General features: G+C 37.8%; 1 protein-coding gene across 3 annotated transcripts in view; it reads right to left on the bottom strand.

The window, feature by feature from the left end:
* Pcdh19 (protocadherin 19) overlaps positions 1-21060 on the bottom strand; it is a 108987-nt gene that overhangs the window by 42253 nt on the left and 45674 nt on the right. For 2 of the 3 annotated variants that reach the window (XM_006986411.4, XM_016004985.3), the window contains 2 exons: positions 9839-9897; positions 1899-2071 (listed from right to left, as the gene is read on the bottom strand). In XM_006986411.4, the coding sequence (XP_006986473.1) occupies positions 1899-2071; positions 9839-9897 (232 nt within the window). The remainder of the gene's footprint in view (positions 1-1898; positions 2072-9838; positions 9898-21060) is intronic. The other variant, XM_016004986.3, reaches the window with a different exon arrangement.

Here is a 21060-nt window from a genome sequence, read left to right as displayed (position 1 = left end):
GAGTTCAGTTCCTTTTGTCACTCAAACTAGAAAGGACCAGGTCAAGGATTGACTCAAAGTGTAGCCATCACTGGAACAATAAAAAAAATGAAAATAAAAGCATGTAAATAAAATAATAAAAAATGTAAAGGTATTGTCAGAATGGTATATACTAAGAAAAAATGTGTCTACATGCATGAGTGTGTGGGAAATCATCATTTTTTTATGTAAGAGAGTCTTTGGATATTGTTACATATTTGTTTTCTAATATTCTTGATGTTATTCAATCTACACAGTACATAATGCAACCCATTTATAAGAAACACTCGGAACATCTAGCTGCAACACACTGATATTGTTTTCCTCAAGAAATGTGACAAAAAATTAAAACAGATGTTGTTCTAGCCAGGCATAAAGTGAGAATCAATTACAACTATTTTCTTTCCTGGAGTCATTTCATTTTGGAGAGCCTCTAACAGAAAACCTTTCTGATCTAAATGAAGAACGCATTTCTTTGAGATACACATGAGTAAGAAATGATACATATCTGTCTGCATCCTCTGAGAATTAAATTGCCTCTGTTTCAGCTATATAAATGTTTAATTTTTCATCCTCAGTCATATAGTAAGGTTTCCCAGAAAGTATATTATCTCTGCAGATGTCACCACTCTCCAATTAAGGAAAGGAGCAGGGTACAATTGGTAGTGACCTCTCTATATTATAGACTTTGACACTTGAGTCTCCTGAGGAGAGAATGGATCCGACAATTAAATAGAATCTACAGTGGCTAATTTTTTTCCATGAAAAACATTTTGTTTTGTGAATCATGCATTTTTTGGATTCATTTAGAAAACCAAAACAAAAGCGTTTAATGATGTTTACAGTGAAATGAGACAGCTGAAGACCAGCACGTAATCACCATATTTTGTTTTCTCATCTTTAAGACTTTTAGCAGTGGGGCTTCCAGCTGAGCATGAGACTAGCTTTTCTCAAGACATAGCCAAGCATTCTGAAGCTTCACTGAGCCTAAACACCAAATTGAATTCATACTTCTTAATTGGGAAAGACAGGCTGTTTGCATACTATGTTTACATCAGTAAAATATTGAAAATGACATTTGTGCCCAAGTCCATATGAACAATCTGCCTTCGCTGAACTCTGCTAGTGTTTTCATACTCTGGTTTCTGCCTATCACAGTTTTAAAGAGCATCTCTTCCTAAAAGCACTGTGTCTGGGTTCATACAAATAGATTCTCTGCATACATGATGATGTGGGCTCCTGACATGTGCTTTGTAACTCGTTCATTTCACAATACCAGAAGGCTTTGTACTGACTCAGTCACATTCTCTTAGCCTGTCTCCCCTATATCCAGTGACATGGACTTCTGCAGTAGCTCCATGGCCTTGGAATAGCAGTCCTGTAGGTGAAATGGAAAGTCTAGCAATTTCTATCCTCAGGAAAGACTACAAAATCGGTGGGAAGAGAACAGGGTCTCTGGGGAAAGTTCGCCAGACTAGTAGAGAAATAAATCCCACCCCTCTGGTCTCATTAGAGCTGTGTTCTATGCAATTTAATTGATTAGCTGAATCCATGGACTGTAGCATAAAAGCCATTTATTCCTGATGAGAAAGCATCTGCTTACTTCCTATGTGCTCAATACAGTTATTTTTTTTTAAAAAAAGAATGTGAATCCAGTCACCTTAATCACCTTATAAAATGCCCATGCCCCAACATTACATAAGGAGGTAGATTTATCCTGATAGATGTTATAATGCCTCAAAACTCTCTAGATGCTCCTAACATGTGAGCTAAGTGAATACCTTCATAACATGCACTGCAGTAAAGTAGTACAATATGTCTAGAAAGAGTCTGGGTTCTTTGGAACATATAGTTTCGATTTAACATTGTCCATCCCTTACCATGGTCAGGCATCTGAGATCCCATGGAGGTCACGCTGGTGTTCAGCACATCGTTCACAGCAGTATCACAGTACAGGCTCCTCTGGACATCATGCTCACTGTCAGTCTGGTCGCTCTCCTCATGTCCACTATCCTTCAGGCTGTTGCCCTCGAGGTCCTTGAAGGTGGAGCTGCTGGGTTGAAGAAAGTACATTAATTTACAACTGTGATAGATCTGATTTTTAAAATCTTTCCAAGCCAGGATGATGTCAGCTCTGTAAGGAGGCCAGCAGTGGCTAGATTGTCCAAAAGGGTAAAAATATGGAGAAGAGACATTTCTGTTTGAAGATAACGGAACATAACAATACAGAGAAGTTCTCAATATTGGATGCTGATCCAGCTAATACTTTCATTTGCTTCTTTTTAGTGCTTCACTACAGGCGAGGTGGAAGAAGATAGAAATCTCAAACCACTTCTAAAGAATATCACCGTTGCAGTTTTTCTATTCCGATACAGTTAAAGTCAAATAGAAATAGCCAATGTTTTCTGAGAAATTACTGTTCATGAGTTACTGTTTTAAGAGATCAACATTAACTTTTTTATGCCACTCAGGCTGTATAAGAAAAAGGTGCTAATAATATTATTATTTGTAGATGACATAACAGAGATACACAGAAGTTAAATAACTCGCCCAAGGTCACACTACTGGAAAAAAAAGTGTAGTACATCTAAGATCAATCCCAGCTTTTCAAGTTTCAGTGCTTAAAATCTTAACTAGTATGTAAATTGCTTCTCTAGAGAGATCTACTAATCATCAACTATAAAAAGCAAGAATGGCAGAAATTGAGGTAGTGTAATTAAAATTAAAAAGATGATCAGAGTTCGAAAAACCAGGTCAGTTTCCTGGTTGTTTGATTGCTTGTTTTGTTTTTAAGACAGGGTCTCATTCTGTGCCCCAGGCTGACCTGGAACTTGATACATAGCCCACACTGGCCTTTGAACTTATGATAAGGATAACAGTTTCCTCCTGCGTCCTGGGATTACAAACCTAAACTGCCATACCACATGGCCCACTTGTCAGTTTTGAGTAAAAATGGCAGAGGGACCAATTCAAAGAAAAGGAAGACTGGCAGTAGCTGAGGAAACTGTTGGTGCATGGAACGTGTTTGGGGTAATTTTATGCATCTATTTGACTGGACTAAGGGTGAGCCAGGTGGCTACTTAAGCCTTATTTTGGAATGTGTCTTTGAGCGGGTTAGCTGAAGAGATTAGCATTTAGATTGAAGAACTGAGTAAAGCATGTATCTTTCACCAGTGTTGGTGGGACTCATCCAATCCATTGAAGAAGACCTGAAAAGAACAATAAGCAAAAGGTTGAATATCCTTTCTGCTTGAACTGAGACATCAATATTCTCCCATATTCAATGCTCCTCATTTTCAGGTTTTTAGGCTCAAACTAGAATCTCTACAAATGGGTCTCTAATGCTCAGGCTTTCAAATTATACCATCTTCTGCTCTGGCCCTCTAGCTTATTAGTAACAGAGCACAGAATTCCTGAAGATTCCACAACTGCATTTATCAACGTCTTAAACTTTAAACATTCACAGACCTCCCTCTCAGAGACATAAGAACATTCACTACATATGGTAAAAAGCTATGCCATGGACACAAGGATACACTGTCACTCTGCACATTTGTCCTAAAGGAAGCACACAGAAAATTAACACATGACCAACCTGGATGTTGAATGATTGCTGACATAATAAAAAAGTGAATGATCAAGAGGGTAGTAACTGGAAAGCCATGATTTTAACAAAATGCAGTTTGATTATGCAAAGCACTGTCCTATTAGTTAGTTATTTCAGAAAATACATCTTAGCATCAAAGTCACTAATATCCAATAACTCAACAGGCCAGTACATTCAGCTCTGCCAAATTATGTCACAGAGGTAACTCGGTCCAAATAACCTATCAGAACACAGGTCTATTTAAGAAAATCCTACAGTTCTTTCATGGACAAAAAGACCAATTGGAAACTCATGATTTAGAAGTGGTTCACTATTTCAAGCTTCATGGCACAGACTCTGTCTTCCTGTATATACTAATCCAAAGTTTAAGTAGATTCAAAGTTTATATTTTAGAAACAAAAATTGGGCCTGCCTACAAGCACTCATATACCTCAAGAGAGAAAAAATGACCTGCCTGGGTGATATTATAGGCCGTTCCATTTTTATAACAAATATTAGCTTTTTAACCTATATTATCTGGTTCTGAAACATAATGAAAAGTTCTTTAAATCCTCAGCACAAAAACTGCCGTGTTAAGCCAAAGAACTCAAGTCTAAATTGAATGCATTTCAGCAGTTGCCAAAATTTGCTTGAGAAATATGATGGTGAATGAAGTAGTCTAAAGACAAATGTAATTGGCCATCCCTTAGAATAGGGCTTCTTAATCTTGGCACTATTGAGTTTTTAGGTCACACAATTCTTTGTTGTGTACATCCTGTGCATTATGAGATGTTTAATGGACCTAATGACCTTTGCCCATTAGATGCTAGTGATGACCCCCATCAAGTTTAATAATGAAAATTTTCTCCAGGGTGACACTGCCAAATCACCCTCAGTTAAAACAACTGTTCTACATTTTTTCACCAGTATTCTTATAACATAGTGTGCAAGAGAAAGCACTGAACTTGGAGTCATTAAAGCAAGTGATAACCAGCAATCTACCACTTTGTTTATGTGGCTCTGGGCTCCATATCTAATCCTCAATTTCCTTGCCTTGACAAATGCACTTGATGAAGTCTCCCTCACAGGACCATTCTGAGGACTCAGTGAGATACTTTGCATGCAGAGTCAGATAGAAATAGGTATTCAATGAAATTATCATTATTTAATATGATCATTATTCTGTATTATAATGCCTCATTCACATCACAGTTAAATAGTATGTATGGTTATGGTATTTTATGAGATTGGTATAAGAATTTTATATTTATTTAAAGAATGTTCCTATCTTCTGTAAACTATTGTCAGCCATTGTCCATTATTCTATTTCTTCTAAAATCCAGGGACAGAAAAATGTCTTTCCTGTAAAATATGTGTCCTTGCTTTATTGAATGATAAAACTATATGACCTGATGCACTTTTCATTTTGTCTTGGCTTCTCAAAATCTTCAAGCTAAGCATAACATTTAATTGCACCGAGTTATCTCATCTCCCTGGAAGCTGGTGATCTCTATCTCACTTCTCCTAATTGGTTTTATATCTGCCTTTTAAAAATTTGGTCATCTATTTTATATGCATCAGAATGCTGAAATCTACCTCGGGACTTCTGGGTTTGTTTGTTTGTTTGTTTGTTTGTTTGTTTGTTTCTTTCAGGTTTTAAAAAATGACATAAAATATTAAAACTGTGAATGATTAGCTACTAGGATCTAAGGAACTGCTGGGGTGAGCAAGAGAAGAAAAATCAAAGGTAGAGCCACTACCCTCTCAAACCTCAGGATAGTTAACTCATTTAAAGATCAGTTTGCCCATCTGACAAACTAAGTGCCGCTTACTGTGATCTTGTAAGGACATTTAGTGGCTTAATGAATGGATTTGTGTAAGGCAGTTTAAGAACCAGTGAGCAAGATGCTGCAAACAGTAAAACAGCCTGGTAAATGGCTACTCACCCAAAACAAATAACAATTTATGCCAGACATAAAAAATGCTGATTTCACTTGCTTTATTGCCTGTGTACCTCTTGGGAGATGAGAGACTTGTAAAACAACTTTTGTGGGACAATAAATTAGGGGCACCTGTTTCCAATGGTATTGTAAATGCAAATGTTTCTATTACTGCTCTGGTGCCCAGCAGAGGAAAAAGTTCAGTTTAAAACACCTTGAATAGGGTTCTTTACACAAGAGTTAGTCTACATGCTTGATGAAAGAGCATTACACTAATACTAACCTGTGTGTGCCCTTTAAAATATTACTTTTGCAAAAGATAGAAGAACCTCAGAGGATACTGGTCATATCTCCAATAGGTGATCCCACATACATAGAGAATGCCATTTGCAATGGAGAAGAGAAAGTAAAAAGAGTATTGTAACTGGCTTTTAAAAAGTGTAATCTCGAGTGTTTTCTGGACCATCTTTGCCATCACCTTGTAACCTGTTAAAATTGAAGCTTCTCTAAGGATGGAGTTAAAGACAGCTGTTACCAATGCACAGAATTGTTTAGAAATTGCTGTTTTAAAAGAAAGCTTACTGCTGTTTTATTTTAATGGTAAAATGATGATGTTTCCTTTCATTCTTTTCTCTTATTTATCTGAAAAACATGTACCAAATACTTACTATATACATGGCACCATACCAGATGCTACAGAACTCTGGGACAGTTTCTCTTAATGAGTCTCTTCAGTAGTATTTTTAACTCCTTGTTCTTATACCAGAAAAAAATGAAATGCATCTTGTCCCATCCTTTTATTATTTCATGTAGAAATCCTGACTGCTACAAAAAAAGGACCAGGGATGGCCAGTGCTCAACTATCAAATGTAGACAGGTGTGAAAGAATAAAAGTGTGTGTGTAAGATTCTGGCCAAGATTTTGGCTATTATGAATAATTCTTCTATAAACATAGTTGAGCAAGTGTCCTTGTGGTATGATTGAGCATTCCTTGGGTATATGCCCAAGAGTTATATCATGTGTCTTGAGGTAGATTCCCAATTTTCTGAGAAACTACCATACTGATTTCCAAAGTAACTGTACAAGTTTTCACTCCCACCAACAGTGGAGGAGTGTTCCCCTTGCTCTACATCCTCTCCAGCATAAGCTGTCATCAGTGGTTTTGATCTTAGCCATGTTCATAGCAGCATTATTCGTAATGCTGGTTTCCAGCCAGAACCTGGAAACAACCTAGATTCCCCTCAACCAAAGAACAAAGAACAGATTTTCTTTTTCTTTTTCTTTTTCTTTTTTTTTTTCTGAGACAGGGTTTCTCTGTGTAGCTTTGCACCTTTCCTGGAACTCACTTGGTAGCCCAGGCTGGCCTTGGACTCACAGAGATCCACCTGCCTCTGCCTCCCGAGTGCTGGGATTAAAGGTGTGTGCTACCACTGCCCGGCTCAGATTTTCTTTTTTAAATGTAGTACATATACACCATGGAGTACTCCCCATGGGAGGCCTTACCTTTTTGGAGGAGGGAATGGGGGATGGGTTGGGGAGGTGGAGGCACAAGTTATTCAAGATCAGAGAATCTGAGCTTGCTTTACCTAGCAGGGTTGCATAAGGGGATGATTTGACCATGAGCACAGTTACCAGGGTCTGCACTTGGCTGAATCTAGCAAGGGAGAGGTCTTTTGCCTTGTCCCTTGGCATTGTTATAAAAATATCTTTTGAATAAAGTTCTGGGCCAATGGGTATTGACCCAGGTCCTCCCAAAACTATCCTGTATTTCTGTCTTTCTTCTTGTTGGCTAGGCCTATCATTCTACTGGTAATTTCTTATCTCTCTCTCATCAAGAGTACCCAGGGTAAAGTGAGGGTAGTTATCCCACAGAGAGGGAAGGCTTGAGGGGAGCAGAAGGAAGGAAGAGAGGGGTATCTGTGGGTGGTATGTAAAATGAATAAAAAATTCTTAATAAAGAAAAATGAAAAAATATTTTTTAAAAAAAGAGTCTGGCCAAGAAATCCCAAAACAACATTCCAAGAAATGTCCTTAGATAGCTAGAAATTGAATGTAAGATGAGAAAAAAAATGTATAGGAAACAAATTCTAAGAGTTAGGCTGAACTTTGCCAGACATTTTTAAAATTCAGAGGTTTGTTAATAAAATTAGGATTTATGACAAGATCAGAATTTCCTGTCCAGGAGCTTTTTTTCAAACATGGGTCTTCAGGAAAACATAAACATCTCTTAAACATCTTGGATGCTCACTTCCCACGGCTTGATCCCTTGGGATCAGTGTTAATATTAGTCACCACTGTCATTTCCTACCATTTTACACTTGTAATGGTTATTCTCCTGAAAAGGACAGCACACAAAATATCCTGTATCTTTTTAGGTATTTTTATTTGTCTAAATGCAACTGGCCCCATATATTCTAAGACTTTCATGGGTTCCCAAAACCGTCACAGTTCTATAAAAAGAAACTGATGAAAGTGTGTGTGTTCCCAAGCTTTCAGATGTTTCCTCTTAATCAGGTGGTCCCTGATAAATAAACTACTATCTTTGATTTTGGGCCATATCTGGAGATATTTCCTCCAAGAGCTCACTCAGTCCAGGATGTAGCTTTTGTGCGCATGTATGTATAAAAAAAAGTAAAATAATTAATCAAAATCAAAGGTTTCTAGTGAGTCTCAAAGCTGTCGTGGAAATACTTGTATCCCCAAAGCTAAATCCTTTAACATAAGTCTTTATCTCATAAGTCTGCCTTGTAAGTTGGATATTTGGAGCTGATCTAAGATGTGCAGGTCCCCAGGAGTCTTAGCCTTCTACTAGGCTATGAAAATCAGTCTCATGCTATCAGTTTAACCTAGTCAGAGAATTTCCAGGTACCCAGAATGAGCTAGCTCCAGAGACCTGTAAGGATCAAGCAAGCCACTGTTTTTACCAGTTCAAAAAGAAGCTTTGAAAATAACAGTCCTGAAGCAGAAAACAAAGCAGTATTTTCCTGCAAAGCCCCTCTAATCAGTACATACAAAGAGGCTTTTTCTTTCTTCCTAAAATAAATTTCTTAGCTAATTTTCATTTCCTTACCTTTTGTCCAGAGGATTCTTCCAAACAACTCCAAAATTTTCTGAATTATACTATGATTGGTAATACAAGGATAGCCATTTTAAGATGACTAATGATCATCACTTAAGGTCACAAGCTATCCCAAGCCAATATAGATAAATCTACTGTAGTTTGGGGGGTTACTGCAGCATCATAAATTAAATCAGATGTGAATTCAAGTTTCTTGTACAAAAAGCAAGGATTTTGTTTTTTGCTTTGAATCCCACTATTACAGCGATATAAATTTATGGGATTACAGCCAGCAAAATAGTAGAATTTTCAGATCTTTCCCACTGCAGTTCTATTATACCCTGTTTGTTCCTCTGCTTTATTGCTATTATTTTAACAAACAAAACTCAGTGTTCAATTTTAACTGCAGAATAACTACTGGACCATTCAAGAGGCTATTTACATGAAACAGTAATAAAGGCATCATCTGAATGGTCAACTTCTGGCTTACTTTTGCACACCAAGTTCTCTCCTTTGCTTAGTTCTACCTCAATAGAGGGTTTCCTAATCTCATCTTCCTCCCAATTGTAAGAATTTAGGACCCACCATACCAGGTGGAATCTTGTCAATATTCACCTCTGCTTTGTACTCAAAATATAGCTAAGTTATAACCAATCAATCATACAAATTTCAGATTTCAACCAAAACATTTCATAGTGCCTTGACAAATATAAAGTTGGAAATTTTTCTTTTCCTCTTTTATCTAGAAAATATTATAAAAGATATTTCATCTGTCATTTAAATATCTTTAAATTTTCAAAGCTGTCAAAATAATAACAATCTTAGAACATACTACAAGCTCCACAAGAGAACAAAAGTTGAAGCCTCCTGTTATTTAAATGAGTAGCAACAAAAATTTGGATATCAGTATGATTTTGAAAGTTTTCTAATTTTTCTGATCTCTCTAACATTGATTCCAAAATCACCATTAAATATTTTATGTTATCCCAATTTTATTTTTAATTTTGCATATGTTTTGATGGAAATAAATATGATGAAATACCAACAGTGATGCTCTTTGTGTGAGGGAATTAACAGTGATCCTTACTTTCTATATTTTCTCTAAATTCTTCCGAGCATAAGCACATAGGCATTCATCATAACATCCAAAGGAGTGGAGTTCTTAAAAATTAATGTTTTGAGGTTTTTATATTAAATCAAGCTAAGCAGTAGAAATGCAAAAGCAAACCAACATACCTTTTGATTAAATGGGCACGGCTATTCACGTAGTTGGAGTCAAAGGAATAGTTTTCAGTCTGCAATGAGAAAGAAAAAGATTAAAAGATGATTCATAATAAGAGTCCAAATGTTCTACTTCAAAGGACTGTTTTACTGTGCAAAGCAGTAATGGGGCAACAGTTTGATGAATGTCTTCTTTGGGGCCCCCAAGGGCCCTCCAAAAGCAGCATCTTACTTCTGCAGGCCAGGGTGGACTTGGTACAAACATTCTCTAGAATATGGCTGGCTACTGACCATGTAACCACTTAGAGACAAGAGACAGTATGACTCACAATCGTTACAGAAACTAATTGCTTCCCATTCCCCAGTGGAGACCATTTTATGCCCATCAAATTGACTATAAGTTCAAAGGTATTTTTATTAGAAGTAGATAATTAACATGTTAAAATATTTATTCCAAAGATATGGAAATGCGGCAAGGTAATCCCCTACTGTGGATTTAAATGCTGCACTTCCCTTTGTTTTAAGACATTTGCTCGGTATCAGTTACACAGGATGGATTTCATTTTATCACAGATACAAAGGCAAACAAGTACTATGCCCAAAACAGGGTAAAGGGCAGTCCACAGGGGGTACCAAAGTCTTTCATGTGAAACATGAAGTTTGCAAGCAAAGCCCTGTCTCAGTTCCTATCATTAAAACTCTACTGTGTAATCTGGTTACAGTAGCTGGTTGGAGCAAGGGTTTTACAAAAGCAAGTGCAAGGTACCTGAAAGATGAAAGAGATGGAAAAACAGCTTTTGAGCACCGGGAGTCTGGACAGATTGAAGGGGGGCAACCTTAGAATGGGTAGAAGCCAAGGAAACATCTATACTAAAGTCAGTGTCCTAGAAAACTTGATCTTACACCCAATGTTAAAAGCACAGCTCTTGTTGAACCTTTGTATGAACTCCAAATGCCCAAACACATCTCTTCCCTCATCCTGCCATTCAACAATTCCCACCATTCTTTCGAGGCCTTCTGCAATCCCTTCAACTGAAAGCACCTGGAAATGGAAATACAATAGCTGTCTAGAGAACAAAATAGCAGATTCTTTTCGGATGACTACCTGTCAGACACTGACTGCACTAGACTGTTAGATGCAGTACTTACATTCAAAGATTCACAGTTTGATAGAGGAGAAAATGAGGCAGGTACACCACATGGACACTAACCAGCCAACTGTCAGGGTAAGTAAGGGCCCTAGATATCTACAGAGTAGGTAGGAAGCTGGCACTAAACAGTTGGGAGGATCAAAGGAGAGAGAACTGGGAAGGAAACAAAACCCTACCGGTGTCCAATAGTTACTCACATATGGCCATGTTCCCTACATGGCCCTCACTTGAAGACAGACTGCATACTATCTCTTTACACTGTTCCTGTCTAAATGTTTAGATACCCTTTAGTGTAAACACAAGTAACTTCTGATGATATTGGAAGAAATAGTTTGAACGAATAAAAATAAAAATGGTCAGTCCATTTCTAATTCATTGATTAGTAAGTGAATGCTGAGATTGTGACAAAAGTAATTAGTGGAGAAGACTGTGTTGGAAATATGACCTTAGTATTTGCTGTAATAAGTTATTCAGAAGTCACTTAACTAAGAAACATCTGATTTGATTCATTTTACCAACACAATGGGAAAAAATGGTGTTACATGTGGGTTGTTTTATTATATTGATTACAATACTCAATTTAACAAGAAGTTATCACCTCCTAAAAATCATGCTACCCTGCCAAAATAGGGAATGGACTGAGCATTCAGTGATTTACTTCTTGGTTTCATGGTACAATCTATGTTAAATTACTTAATTTGTCTGTGCCTCAGTTTCCTCCTATGTGAAGTACAAACCACAGAAACATGAGTTCAAAAGATAAACTCAACAGCATTTATCAAGGCTCACAATGAGATTCCATACAGACACTGCTTTCTGTGGAGCTCAACATCACAAGCAGAACTAGGAATTTATTTCATTCTGGTAAAGAAACAAGTTCCTGTCCAAACTTACTAGATCTTTACAAGTAAAGTGGCAGAAAAAAATACATAGATACACAAAAGCACTAGGAAAAAAAAAGAAAAGAAAGTAGAAGGTATTGGTTGGCCTTGCAGAAAACTCAGGAGCAATATTGCAAGCTAATATCCTGTGAAGAGAAACGTATTTTCCAGCAGAATATTTTACATGTGTGCACAGGTGAAGGCATCAAATCTCTGTACATTGTGATGACCTGACCTCCATGCACCGTACAGAAACCACATGTTTGAGCAGAGAGGAATAACCATGCAAATGTTAGCTCTGATGACTGTACTATTTTTCACTCCTAGGGGAATATCTATCTCACCATGAGGTATCCCACTCACCATCAATGAGTTAGTAGTAGAGAAAGCTCTAGAAGTCCTGGTTATAATGATCTTAAGAATTCTCCCCACTCATCAAGGTTCACAAATTGGCTAACCATTGAGAGATGCAACAGGTATGATATGACATTCAAGGCAGAAAAACATCATTGAACTTTATCACCTTCCTCTACCTTTCCTCTTCTTTAAACTTAATGAGTAAACTTCCCAGTCTTGAGAATCCTGAACTCCAAATGTGAATGTTCCATTATCTGAAGCAGCAGATGGACCATGTTGCGTCCTAGTAAAACAGATTCTCAAAACAACTTTCTCAGAATAAATGGAGCTATTCCACCTCATCCATTGTCTTTTGCCTTTACAATCAATTTCAGTACCTAAAGAAGTAACTTGGTTGCAATTACAGGAACAATTTATGCAACAGAATCATTCACATGAGAACAGCATCCACTACCGGCTTCAGTACTACATTCAGAACAACTGAGTTAACTGGCCATGAAGGCCTATTTTATTATGGATCTATATTTATTAGCATCAAAAATTCTAGCTCAGACTGAGGAGATGTCTTAGCAGGTAAATCATTTATTGTACAAGCATGAAGACTAGACTCTGCATGCCCTGGGACCACATAAAAGCCAAATGGGCCTGGCAGCCTACCTGTAATCCTTTGGGAGGCAGAAATAGAGAATACCCAGATCACGCTAACTAGCTGAAACCCTGAGTTCCAAGTACAGTAAGGAACACGCCTCAATGTATAAGGTAAAGAGTGAAGAAGATACCTGACATTAACCTCAGACCTATACACACATGCAAACCTACCACACATACACATATATGTACAAAAGACGTTCTGTCTCATACTGGGTCCAGGTGTGTACTCAAATCCAATTCTTGTGCACTAAAAGAATCAATTTTTCCTTATCTAGTGGAGTGAATAGTGATACTTAGAGCACCCTGAGAAAGAAACCATCTTGTCTTAATGAACTGGAACAACTTGCACATCTTAAATGAGAGTTTCTCGGCTCTAAGTGCATATCAGAATCATCTCAGGAGCTTTTTAAAAAAGTACCATCTATGAAAGATGCTGAAATAATTGGCATGGAATTCATACTAGTTTTAAAGTTTTCCTGATAAATCGAATGCACCTCCATGGTGAAGTCCAAATGTCATAAACAAAGAACTAGCTGCAGCCTTTGGCCAAATGTCCCATGTTTGTTCACATAAGCCAGTCATCATATTGTCCTACCAGTTGATCATATGATAGCACTTCTGTAAGTTTATCAGCCAAGGTGATCTCAGTGTAGGACAAAGAACCACAGAAGGAACAGACTTTTCAAGAAATAATGAGAGTTTTACTTTTGTGTGTGAATATATTAGCTCCTGGTTAGCCTTATTTAATCAAAATTTGCTTGACATTATTCCAGTCCCATCTCTAAGTATTCTAAATGGCAAATAACATGAAACACTTGAGAGAGAGATTTTTCTCTAAATGTCACATTAATTTCACTAGGAAATGTCCCCATCTCTAATGAGACAGCCAGGTTAACACAGAAACACAGCAAAGAGACAAGAACAACATTTGTTTCTGAAAATGTAATTTTGACATTAAAAATGGGTCAAAAGCAAACTTTAATTTCTAGTCTTGATGGGAAATATGTCACTTTTAAAATCACCAAAAACACTCACAAATTCTTTCTCTAACTAGAAGCCTTTTTCCTTTAGAAATTCAATGAGAGCAGACTTCTTGGCCTTGAGTTAGTAAAACCTTGGTTTTTCTACAGCTATTAAAGAACGAATATTTCTGGATAGCTGAGATATCCAAAGGTTAGGGATTTTCCCCTTTAAGAACTGAAACTACGTTACTAAATTAACTTTTCCTACTTGTTTCTGAAATGTATCACCAAATTCCCTCTGTATAGTATAAAAAGTATGATTTTACCTTTTCTTGGTTATTTGGGAGTACCCATCTAAACATAAAATACCGTGATGTGCAGGATTAAACTCTACCCTCAATGACCCCAAAACACTATTTTGGGTAGCTCATAGCTTTAACTTGAAGGGGAACCCTTAGTGTTGCTGCTTTTCAGGACTCTTTTGCCATTTTTCCTTGAATGTTTTTACTCTACCGTGTTCTGGAAACAAGTAAATGTCTTAGCATAGTCTAAAAATTGAGCTAACAAGTTCTGAGTAGAGAGCGTGGAGATGTACAGGTTCTAAAATAGGAATTGCATGGCCTTCAGTATACGGACTTTTGTGCAGCATTTTGAGTTTTATGATTGCTTTGTGTTGCGCTTGCTTAGGCACCTTCTTTGTTAGCTACTTTTTCCTCAGTATCCTTCTGGATATAGGAAATTTGGAGTGAGACTTTGGGGGTGGGTGATATGTTATGTTTCTATGTTAATAAGTCTGGCACATCAGAAGTCAAATACTTCCACTTTGTCAGGCCCTCAAGGTAGCAGAGAATGCCCTACTTTAATTGTCATTTTGTATTACTTTTACAGTTCACTGAGTTGTGCCCTAGTCTCTGGAAGAGTGACTGCAGCTCTCTCAGCACCACATTTATCACTAGAAGAGACTTAAACCCTAAGGAGAAAGAAGCCCAATAAATGCAAATATCCAGGACTAGACTCTTTGCCCAGTGGCACAAATCCCCAGGCCACTACAACAAGCTATAAAAAGGTTTCAGACGCTTGGGTTAAAACAGAGATTTTCAGACCTAAAGGTCTGTATTTCAAAAATGAACAGTCTTTTACATTGCACCTTACAATTCCCACCAAACTGAAGAGCATAGCAACTGTAATTTACTCTTTTGAAATGGTTAACTCTTAAGTCATCTTAGTGACACAAACTTTGAAACTAAATCCCCAAATCAGATGCACAGCAAAGTGATTTTAAATTGCTGCCTATTTTCTTAACAGCTAACTTCCAATAATGATAATTGTGTCCACTGATCAATGATGAAAAGACCCATAACCTTTTCCAAAGCCGAATACTGTTTTAGATATTCAAATGACCGTCCTTTCACGTGTTTTTTAATGAATTGACAAATGACTTTTTCCTGCTTCCTCTGCCTAACACATAAAAATGAAAAAATGTAAGTTCTGCATAGCGATAAAGCCAACATGCCTCCAGCTAGAATGTATATTCAAAGACTCATCCATCCACACAGCAACAGTTAAAATAGGAATTACTGGCAGCAGAATAAAAGACAGCATCCCAGAGTTCCTATCACTAGGAAAGACAACTACTAACCACAGTAAATCTGATGTTTTATATATACCCAAGCTCCAGTTCTGACACACAAATGCACATATTTGCAAGCAGGCAAGCATGTGTGCACACACACTCACACACATATAATTTGACTATAAAGAACAGTGTGTTGTCAAAAAGGAACCTAAATTTTCTACCCATGGTTGTCATTCCCTGACAGATAACCTTGGATCAACCATTTTGTTCCTAGAGAATTTAACCTATCCACCTTCAAAGTGAGATTAACCAAAATGATCTTAATGCTTCCTTTCAAGCTCAAAATGTCTAGGCTTCTTAACAAAGTGATTCTTATGAATTAACTCATTAATTCATCCATTCAATAATTATGTTCCAAACACTAAGGGTAAGAAACAGCCCATGTCTTCCAGGAGCTCACAAGCTAACAGACTTCTTTCCAAGGATCATCAACCTGATAAAATACACACAGTGAGGCTGGCACATAGCTACCTGCACATACATGCATATTATTGTATACACAGCACTGTACATGCAATCTACAGAATTACATCAGTACTCTTTAGAACTAAATAGCATCTTAACAACTTGATCATGGTGGGTGACACACAGAAAAAAAATGGCCATTGCAGTTGTTACATGTGCATAACACACATCATAAATGTAAGAAACATCTCTCTCCTACCAATCATTGTAAAATGTTTAAGATTTTAGGGCCAGATCCTGATTAGTACCATTAGATTCTCTTAGTACCATCTCCACAGTCTGCATCACCTGCCACTGTTGCTTCATTTCCAGTTGTTTTATGCTTCAGCCCATTGTGCAAAATGCTGTTTGGATAATCATTCTTGCCATCACGACACTTCTGTTTTCCAGTCCTACAGTGATTCCTTGTTATTATTAGCATTAAATTGGAGCAAATCCACCCTTAGTTAAACAGTCATCCAGTAAAAGACCTTCACTTCCTCACCTTCCTCATTTCTACCTTCTCTCAAGTCTAATATATATGTCCATTACTTATCATCTCATATGCTTGTCATGGTCTCACACTCTGATTACATATTGTACATGCAATTATGCATTTTCTCAATGTCTATGACTATTTCACATGTAGCATGTCAGTTTCTCTTCCAACTGGGCTTGAGGCTCTCTTTTGAGGAACCTATGCCATCTGCTACAATCCTCGATAGCAAGAATGCATGTGATGTTTTAAGAATAACCAGAGAAAAGGTGGAAGTGATTAAGAATAAGACTACTCACATGTGAAGATAGATGACCAATTCTGTTAACCCAAAGTGGTCCTATTTTCTTCAGAACACTTTCATACTGCATACTGTCTTCTGTAGCTACAATTTCATTCTTTTATCTCACCCAATCTCAACCTCATGTGTGCATACAGCCTAAATACTACTGTCACGGATAAAAGTTGATGTAGTAAGTGTTTTCTATCCATCTAAACTCATCAGTACTCTGAACATGTCTTGGAATGACTTGACATTTTTTCTACATCAGGATAGATTATAAACTCTATCAGAAGATAAGTATTCATTTATGTAGACCTCAGAGACACAGCCTGCCAGTTTGGCACCCACCTACTTTTCTACTTGTGATAGAGAACTAAATGTAGGATACTACTGAGTTTCAGGGCAGGGCTGTCAATGGGTAACATGGGCTACATAGTTAACACACAAGTTGAACTGAAAGAGTTCTTACATGGCATCCTTTCATGATCATTCAAAGCGTGGCTGGCACAACTGATGTTGTCAGACTACCAAGACATAACAGAGATGTCCTAAGAAAAAACACTATTCTCTCTGGGTTGAAGTTCTGTGTTTTGAAGCTCAATTCATGTCCTTTTCCAACAAAGGTCTTCTTAACCAGCCTCTTAGTTTTCTACAGGAATCTGTGTAATTCTAATGCAAAAGTCCTGCTGAAATACTGGGATTGAATGTGGTACCATCAAGCAAGCAAATACAGGCTTCTGCATAAGGTTCTTGAACCTATCACTAAGTCTTTGATGGGACATAATACACTCTGATACAGGATCTGCCTATAGAATGCTCTCTGGAGCCATTTAATGCCTACTGTACATAAAAATACAAAATCAATAAGGCCACAGTATGAGTAGACACAGGTGAAGAGTAAACAAAATGAAGTCATGGAAGGCAAACTACATCATCCCACATAATCAAAACTCAACTCAAGGATTAAGTACCTATCAACCAACCACATGTGAGAAAATCCTGGAGTTGAAGCACCATCCCAAATATGGAGCTACAACACATTAAAGCTATTTTGCAGGCAAGCACTAGCACGGAATGCTTTCATCTCCAAATATCAAAGTCCTTTACAAGCAGGTGCCAACTGTTACCCTTATCCCTCTAAAAGCCAAGAAAACAAACACACGGGATAAGTACTACAATCAGTTTAAATACTGACTCAGCTGGAACATGCCTTAACAACAAGGATGACAAGAAAACCACCAGGAACACTGTTCCTGGCATTACCTACTACTGAAACGAAAAACAAATATAAGACTCATAACATCATCAGTGACGTAACCAGCCTGTTTCACACTTTCTTTTACTCAGAGTGACATTGCTTGGCTGCTTCTAATGAAGCTGTGAGTAGAGTGTAGTCTATCAGTTAGACAAAGGGAAAAAAAACTTGGCAGTTGGCACTAACTAAAGATGGTTCCCCAGACTCAGCTGAAGGACCCAGTCATGTGTGTTAAGGGATCCAGGAATGAGTAACTTCCTTCCCTGGATACTCGGTAAGCATTTCAATTGTCACTTGGAGGCAATGACAACCATCTTGAGAATGAAAACTAAGATAACTTGCTATAATTTATACAGCAGTTTCAATTTCAAAAGCTATGATTTGATAAAACTGATACATCTTATAATAAATCTATTTGATCCTCAATACTGCAAAAAATACAAAGAAAACAAAATCCATATAAGACCTCCCACCAGCAATGACAATTAGGGATCCACAGTATGAGTTACATTGGATCCTGAATTCCTCTGGCTCAGAGAAGGCCCTGCACTCTCAGAACCTGAGGTGGTCCATTCTTTTCCATTAAGTTCTCCTTTACCAGTTCCTCAATTCCCTGCTACTTAGCAACTATAGAGCCCTGGCTGCCTACAGAGTACAGTTTCTATTGAGTGAGCCTTGTCAGCTGAAAAGACTTTCAAAATATTTGGAAGGTAAGTGGCAGGTGGCCCTGTCCCTGTGAGCCAAAACAACACCCCCAAATTCAGTTCCAACCCCAATCCCATTATTTAGATTATACATCACTTAAAACCCAGTTGCCTCCACAAGCTTATTTAAAAGTAAAAGAGGATCAGTCTTTGGCATAGCACTCACTCTAAACTCATTTCCCTTGTACCAGCTTGTTGCTCAAGTCTGTGATATGTGATCATGCTGGCACAAAACAATGGAGCAATCTCCCATCTTAGAAATAGCGAGTGCATTAGTTTCTAATATTGATATTTTCTAATTAGATACAATAGATCATTTTCTTGTTTGTGGTCAATGAGAGCCTCCATGGTTCCCTTTTGTTGCAGATATTCTAATTACTGCTATGGCAAACCGAGCAGACTCTCATCATACCAGGATGAATGGAGAGAAGCATGTACACATAGAGCATTCACATGTATTTTCTGCCACAAGCATATACATCGATTATTTCTGAACTTTCAAGTACTAATTTCAAATTTAATGAGGCACAATAAACATTTCTCAAAATTGGGGCTGCATGGTTGCTTAACATTGGCAACCTCCTAATTATGACTGTAGTTTAAGTAAAAGGCACTTCATTCTATATAAATTATTAGGTATTGAATGAAACCCACAGTAGCCTCCAGTTTTCAGTGTGGAAAGAAAGCATTGCAGGAAATCGGCATTAGGGGGAGAAGCTTTATGAGCTGTAAAGGAGAAGTAATAATTGCATTCAAAAGTTGTGGTGGAAATGTTAACTCATTCTCAAAACGCCCCTACCTGTCCTCCCAAATTTCTCAGACCTTCTCATTTTCTGTATGGTAGAAGGGTGAGAAGGAGGAGGGCATATAGACTTTGACACATGTTGAAAACAGAGATTCAGGAAAAGGCTACCATCTGATGTGGAGTTCTGCCAGCCATGCATGGAGAAGGCCATAATTTGCACCTCACAAAATGGCTAGTTTTATCAGCAGCTTGAAAGTGTCAAATTATTAGCAATCTGTAATGCAGTTATGGAAAGAACCAAAAGCACAGCAATTACTAAAGCACCTTGTATTTATATGGAGCCTTTTATCAGAAGACTTCCAGAAGGTTTAACAGGCTCTCATGGAAAGGGATCATTTCCCCCCACAGCTGAGACACAATAGACATTCTGCACTAGTAACAGTAAATATAAAGGGTTGCTGGAGAGAGGGGAATTACTAAACCTTACAGAAACCATGAAGGAGAGGAATTATTTTTAGACAGGCAAAAAACCACATACCCAAGTTGGAAACTAGGGCTGACAGTAGCAACATTTTTTACAGAGCTCATGGCACAGAACTGAAGAATTTTGCTTATCATTCAGCCAGCAAGACTTCTGTGAGGTGCTTAATGACTGTAATAGAGCAGGTGCCTCCTATTAATAAGAATTAGCATTTGAAAATGAACACAATGCACAAAACTTGCCATTCTTTTCCTGAAAGCCTTTTTGCTAACACGAACTAGCTAATCCTCCTGTTACCATTATGAGCTAAATAAATATTATTAACTCTACTAATGGCATGAGAGAGGAAGTGAAGAGATTCACCCTCTACTAGAAAGAGGTGCTGAGCATCTGCAATCAATCTAGAACTTGAGATGTTCACACCAGGTCCCATGCTCACACCACCAGGCCATACCTCATTAAGATCCTGGAAAATGCAACGAAATGGAAGTAATTAGGACTGGCTGACTGAGTACACTCCTTAGAAGAAAAAAAATTATCCCCAGTCTGCTTAAACATGACAAGTCCAAGGGCAGTGAACACAACTACGTCAATTTCCTCCCGAAGGAAGATTAAGAAATAATGAGGGGGAACTCCTCACTCTCCCTCTGTCATCAGATTCCCAGCAGCAAAAACAGGAAGAATTCCAAACTCAACTGTCAAAAAAAAAAAAAAAAAACATTGTCAGAAACATAAAACTGTGCTGTGTCAGTACTGCACTTCAGCCTGGGTTGTTTATGTCTCCCTTCTTTGGTCCACATTTGCCACCTCCCTCCCCAGCTCTTCCCAGATCGTTTTTTCCAAGTAGATTTAAATCTCCTTGGCTTTACTCATTCTTAATTAGTGCAACCACTCCTCATTCTGGATAGCTTGATATTTGTGTCTATTTCTATTTTGTTGATTTGCAGCATGGTCTCACGTAATCAAGGCCAACTTTGAACTCATTTCCTCCTGCCTCCCGAGTGCTAGGGTGACTCATGTGTTATACTGTGCCCAGCTCTTGTGCCCTCTTAGTAAAAGATTAAGTAAAAGACTATTTGGTCTGGGCTTAACTCAGTACAAATAGATGTGGCAGTTATTTCTCAACACACACACACACACACACACACACACACACACACACACACACACACACACTTTTTCTTTTTCATG

This window comes from Peromyscus maniculatus, chromosome X (assembly GCF_049852395.1).
Source record: "Peromyscus maniculatus bairdii isolate BWxNUB_F1_BW_parent chromosome X, HU_Pman_BW_mat_3.1, whole genome shotgun sequence".
Classification (NCBI taxonomy): Eukaryota; Metazoa; Chordata; class Mammalia; order Rodentia; family Cricetidae; genus Peromyscus; species Peromyscus maniculatus.
The sequence above is the reverse complement of the archived record's forward strand: the minus strand, read 5'-3'. Positions and strand labels throughout refer to the sequence as shown.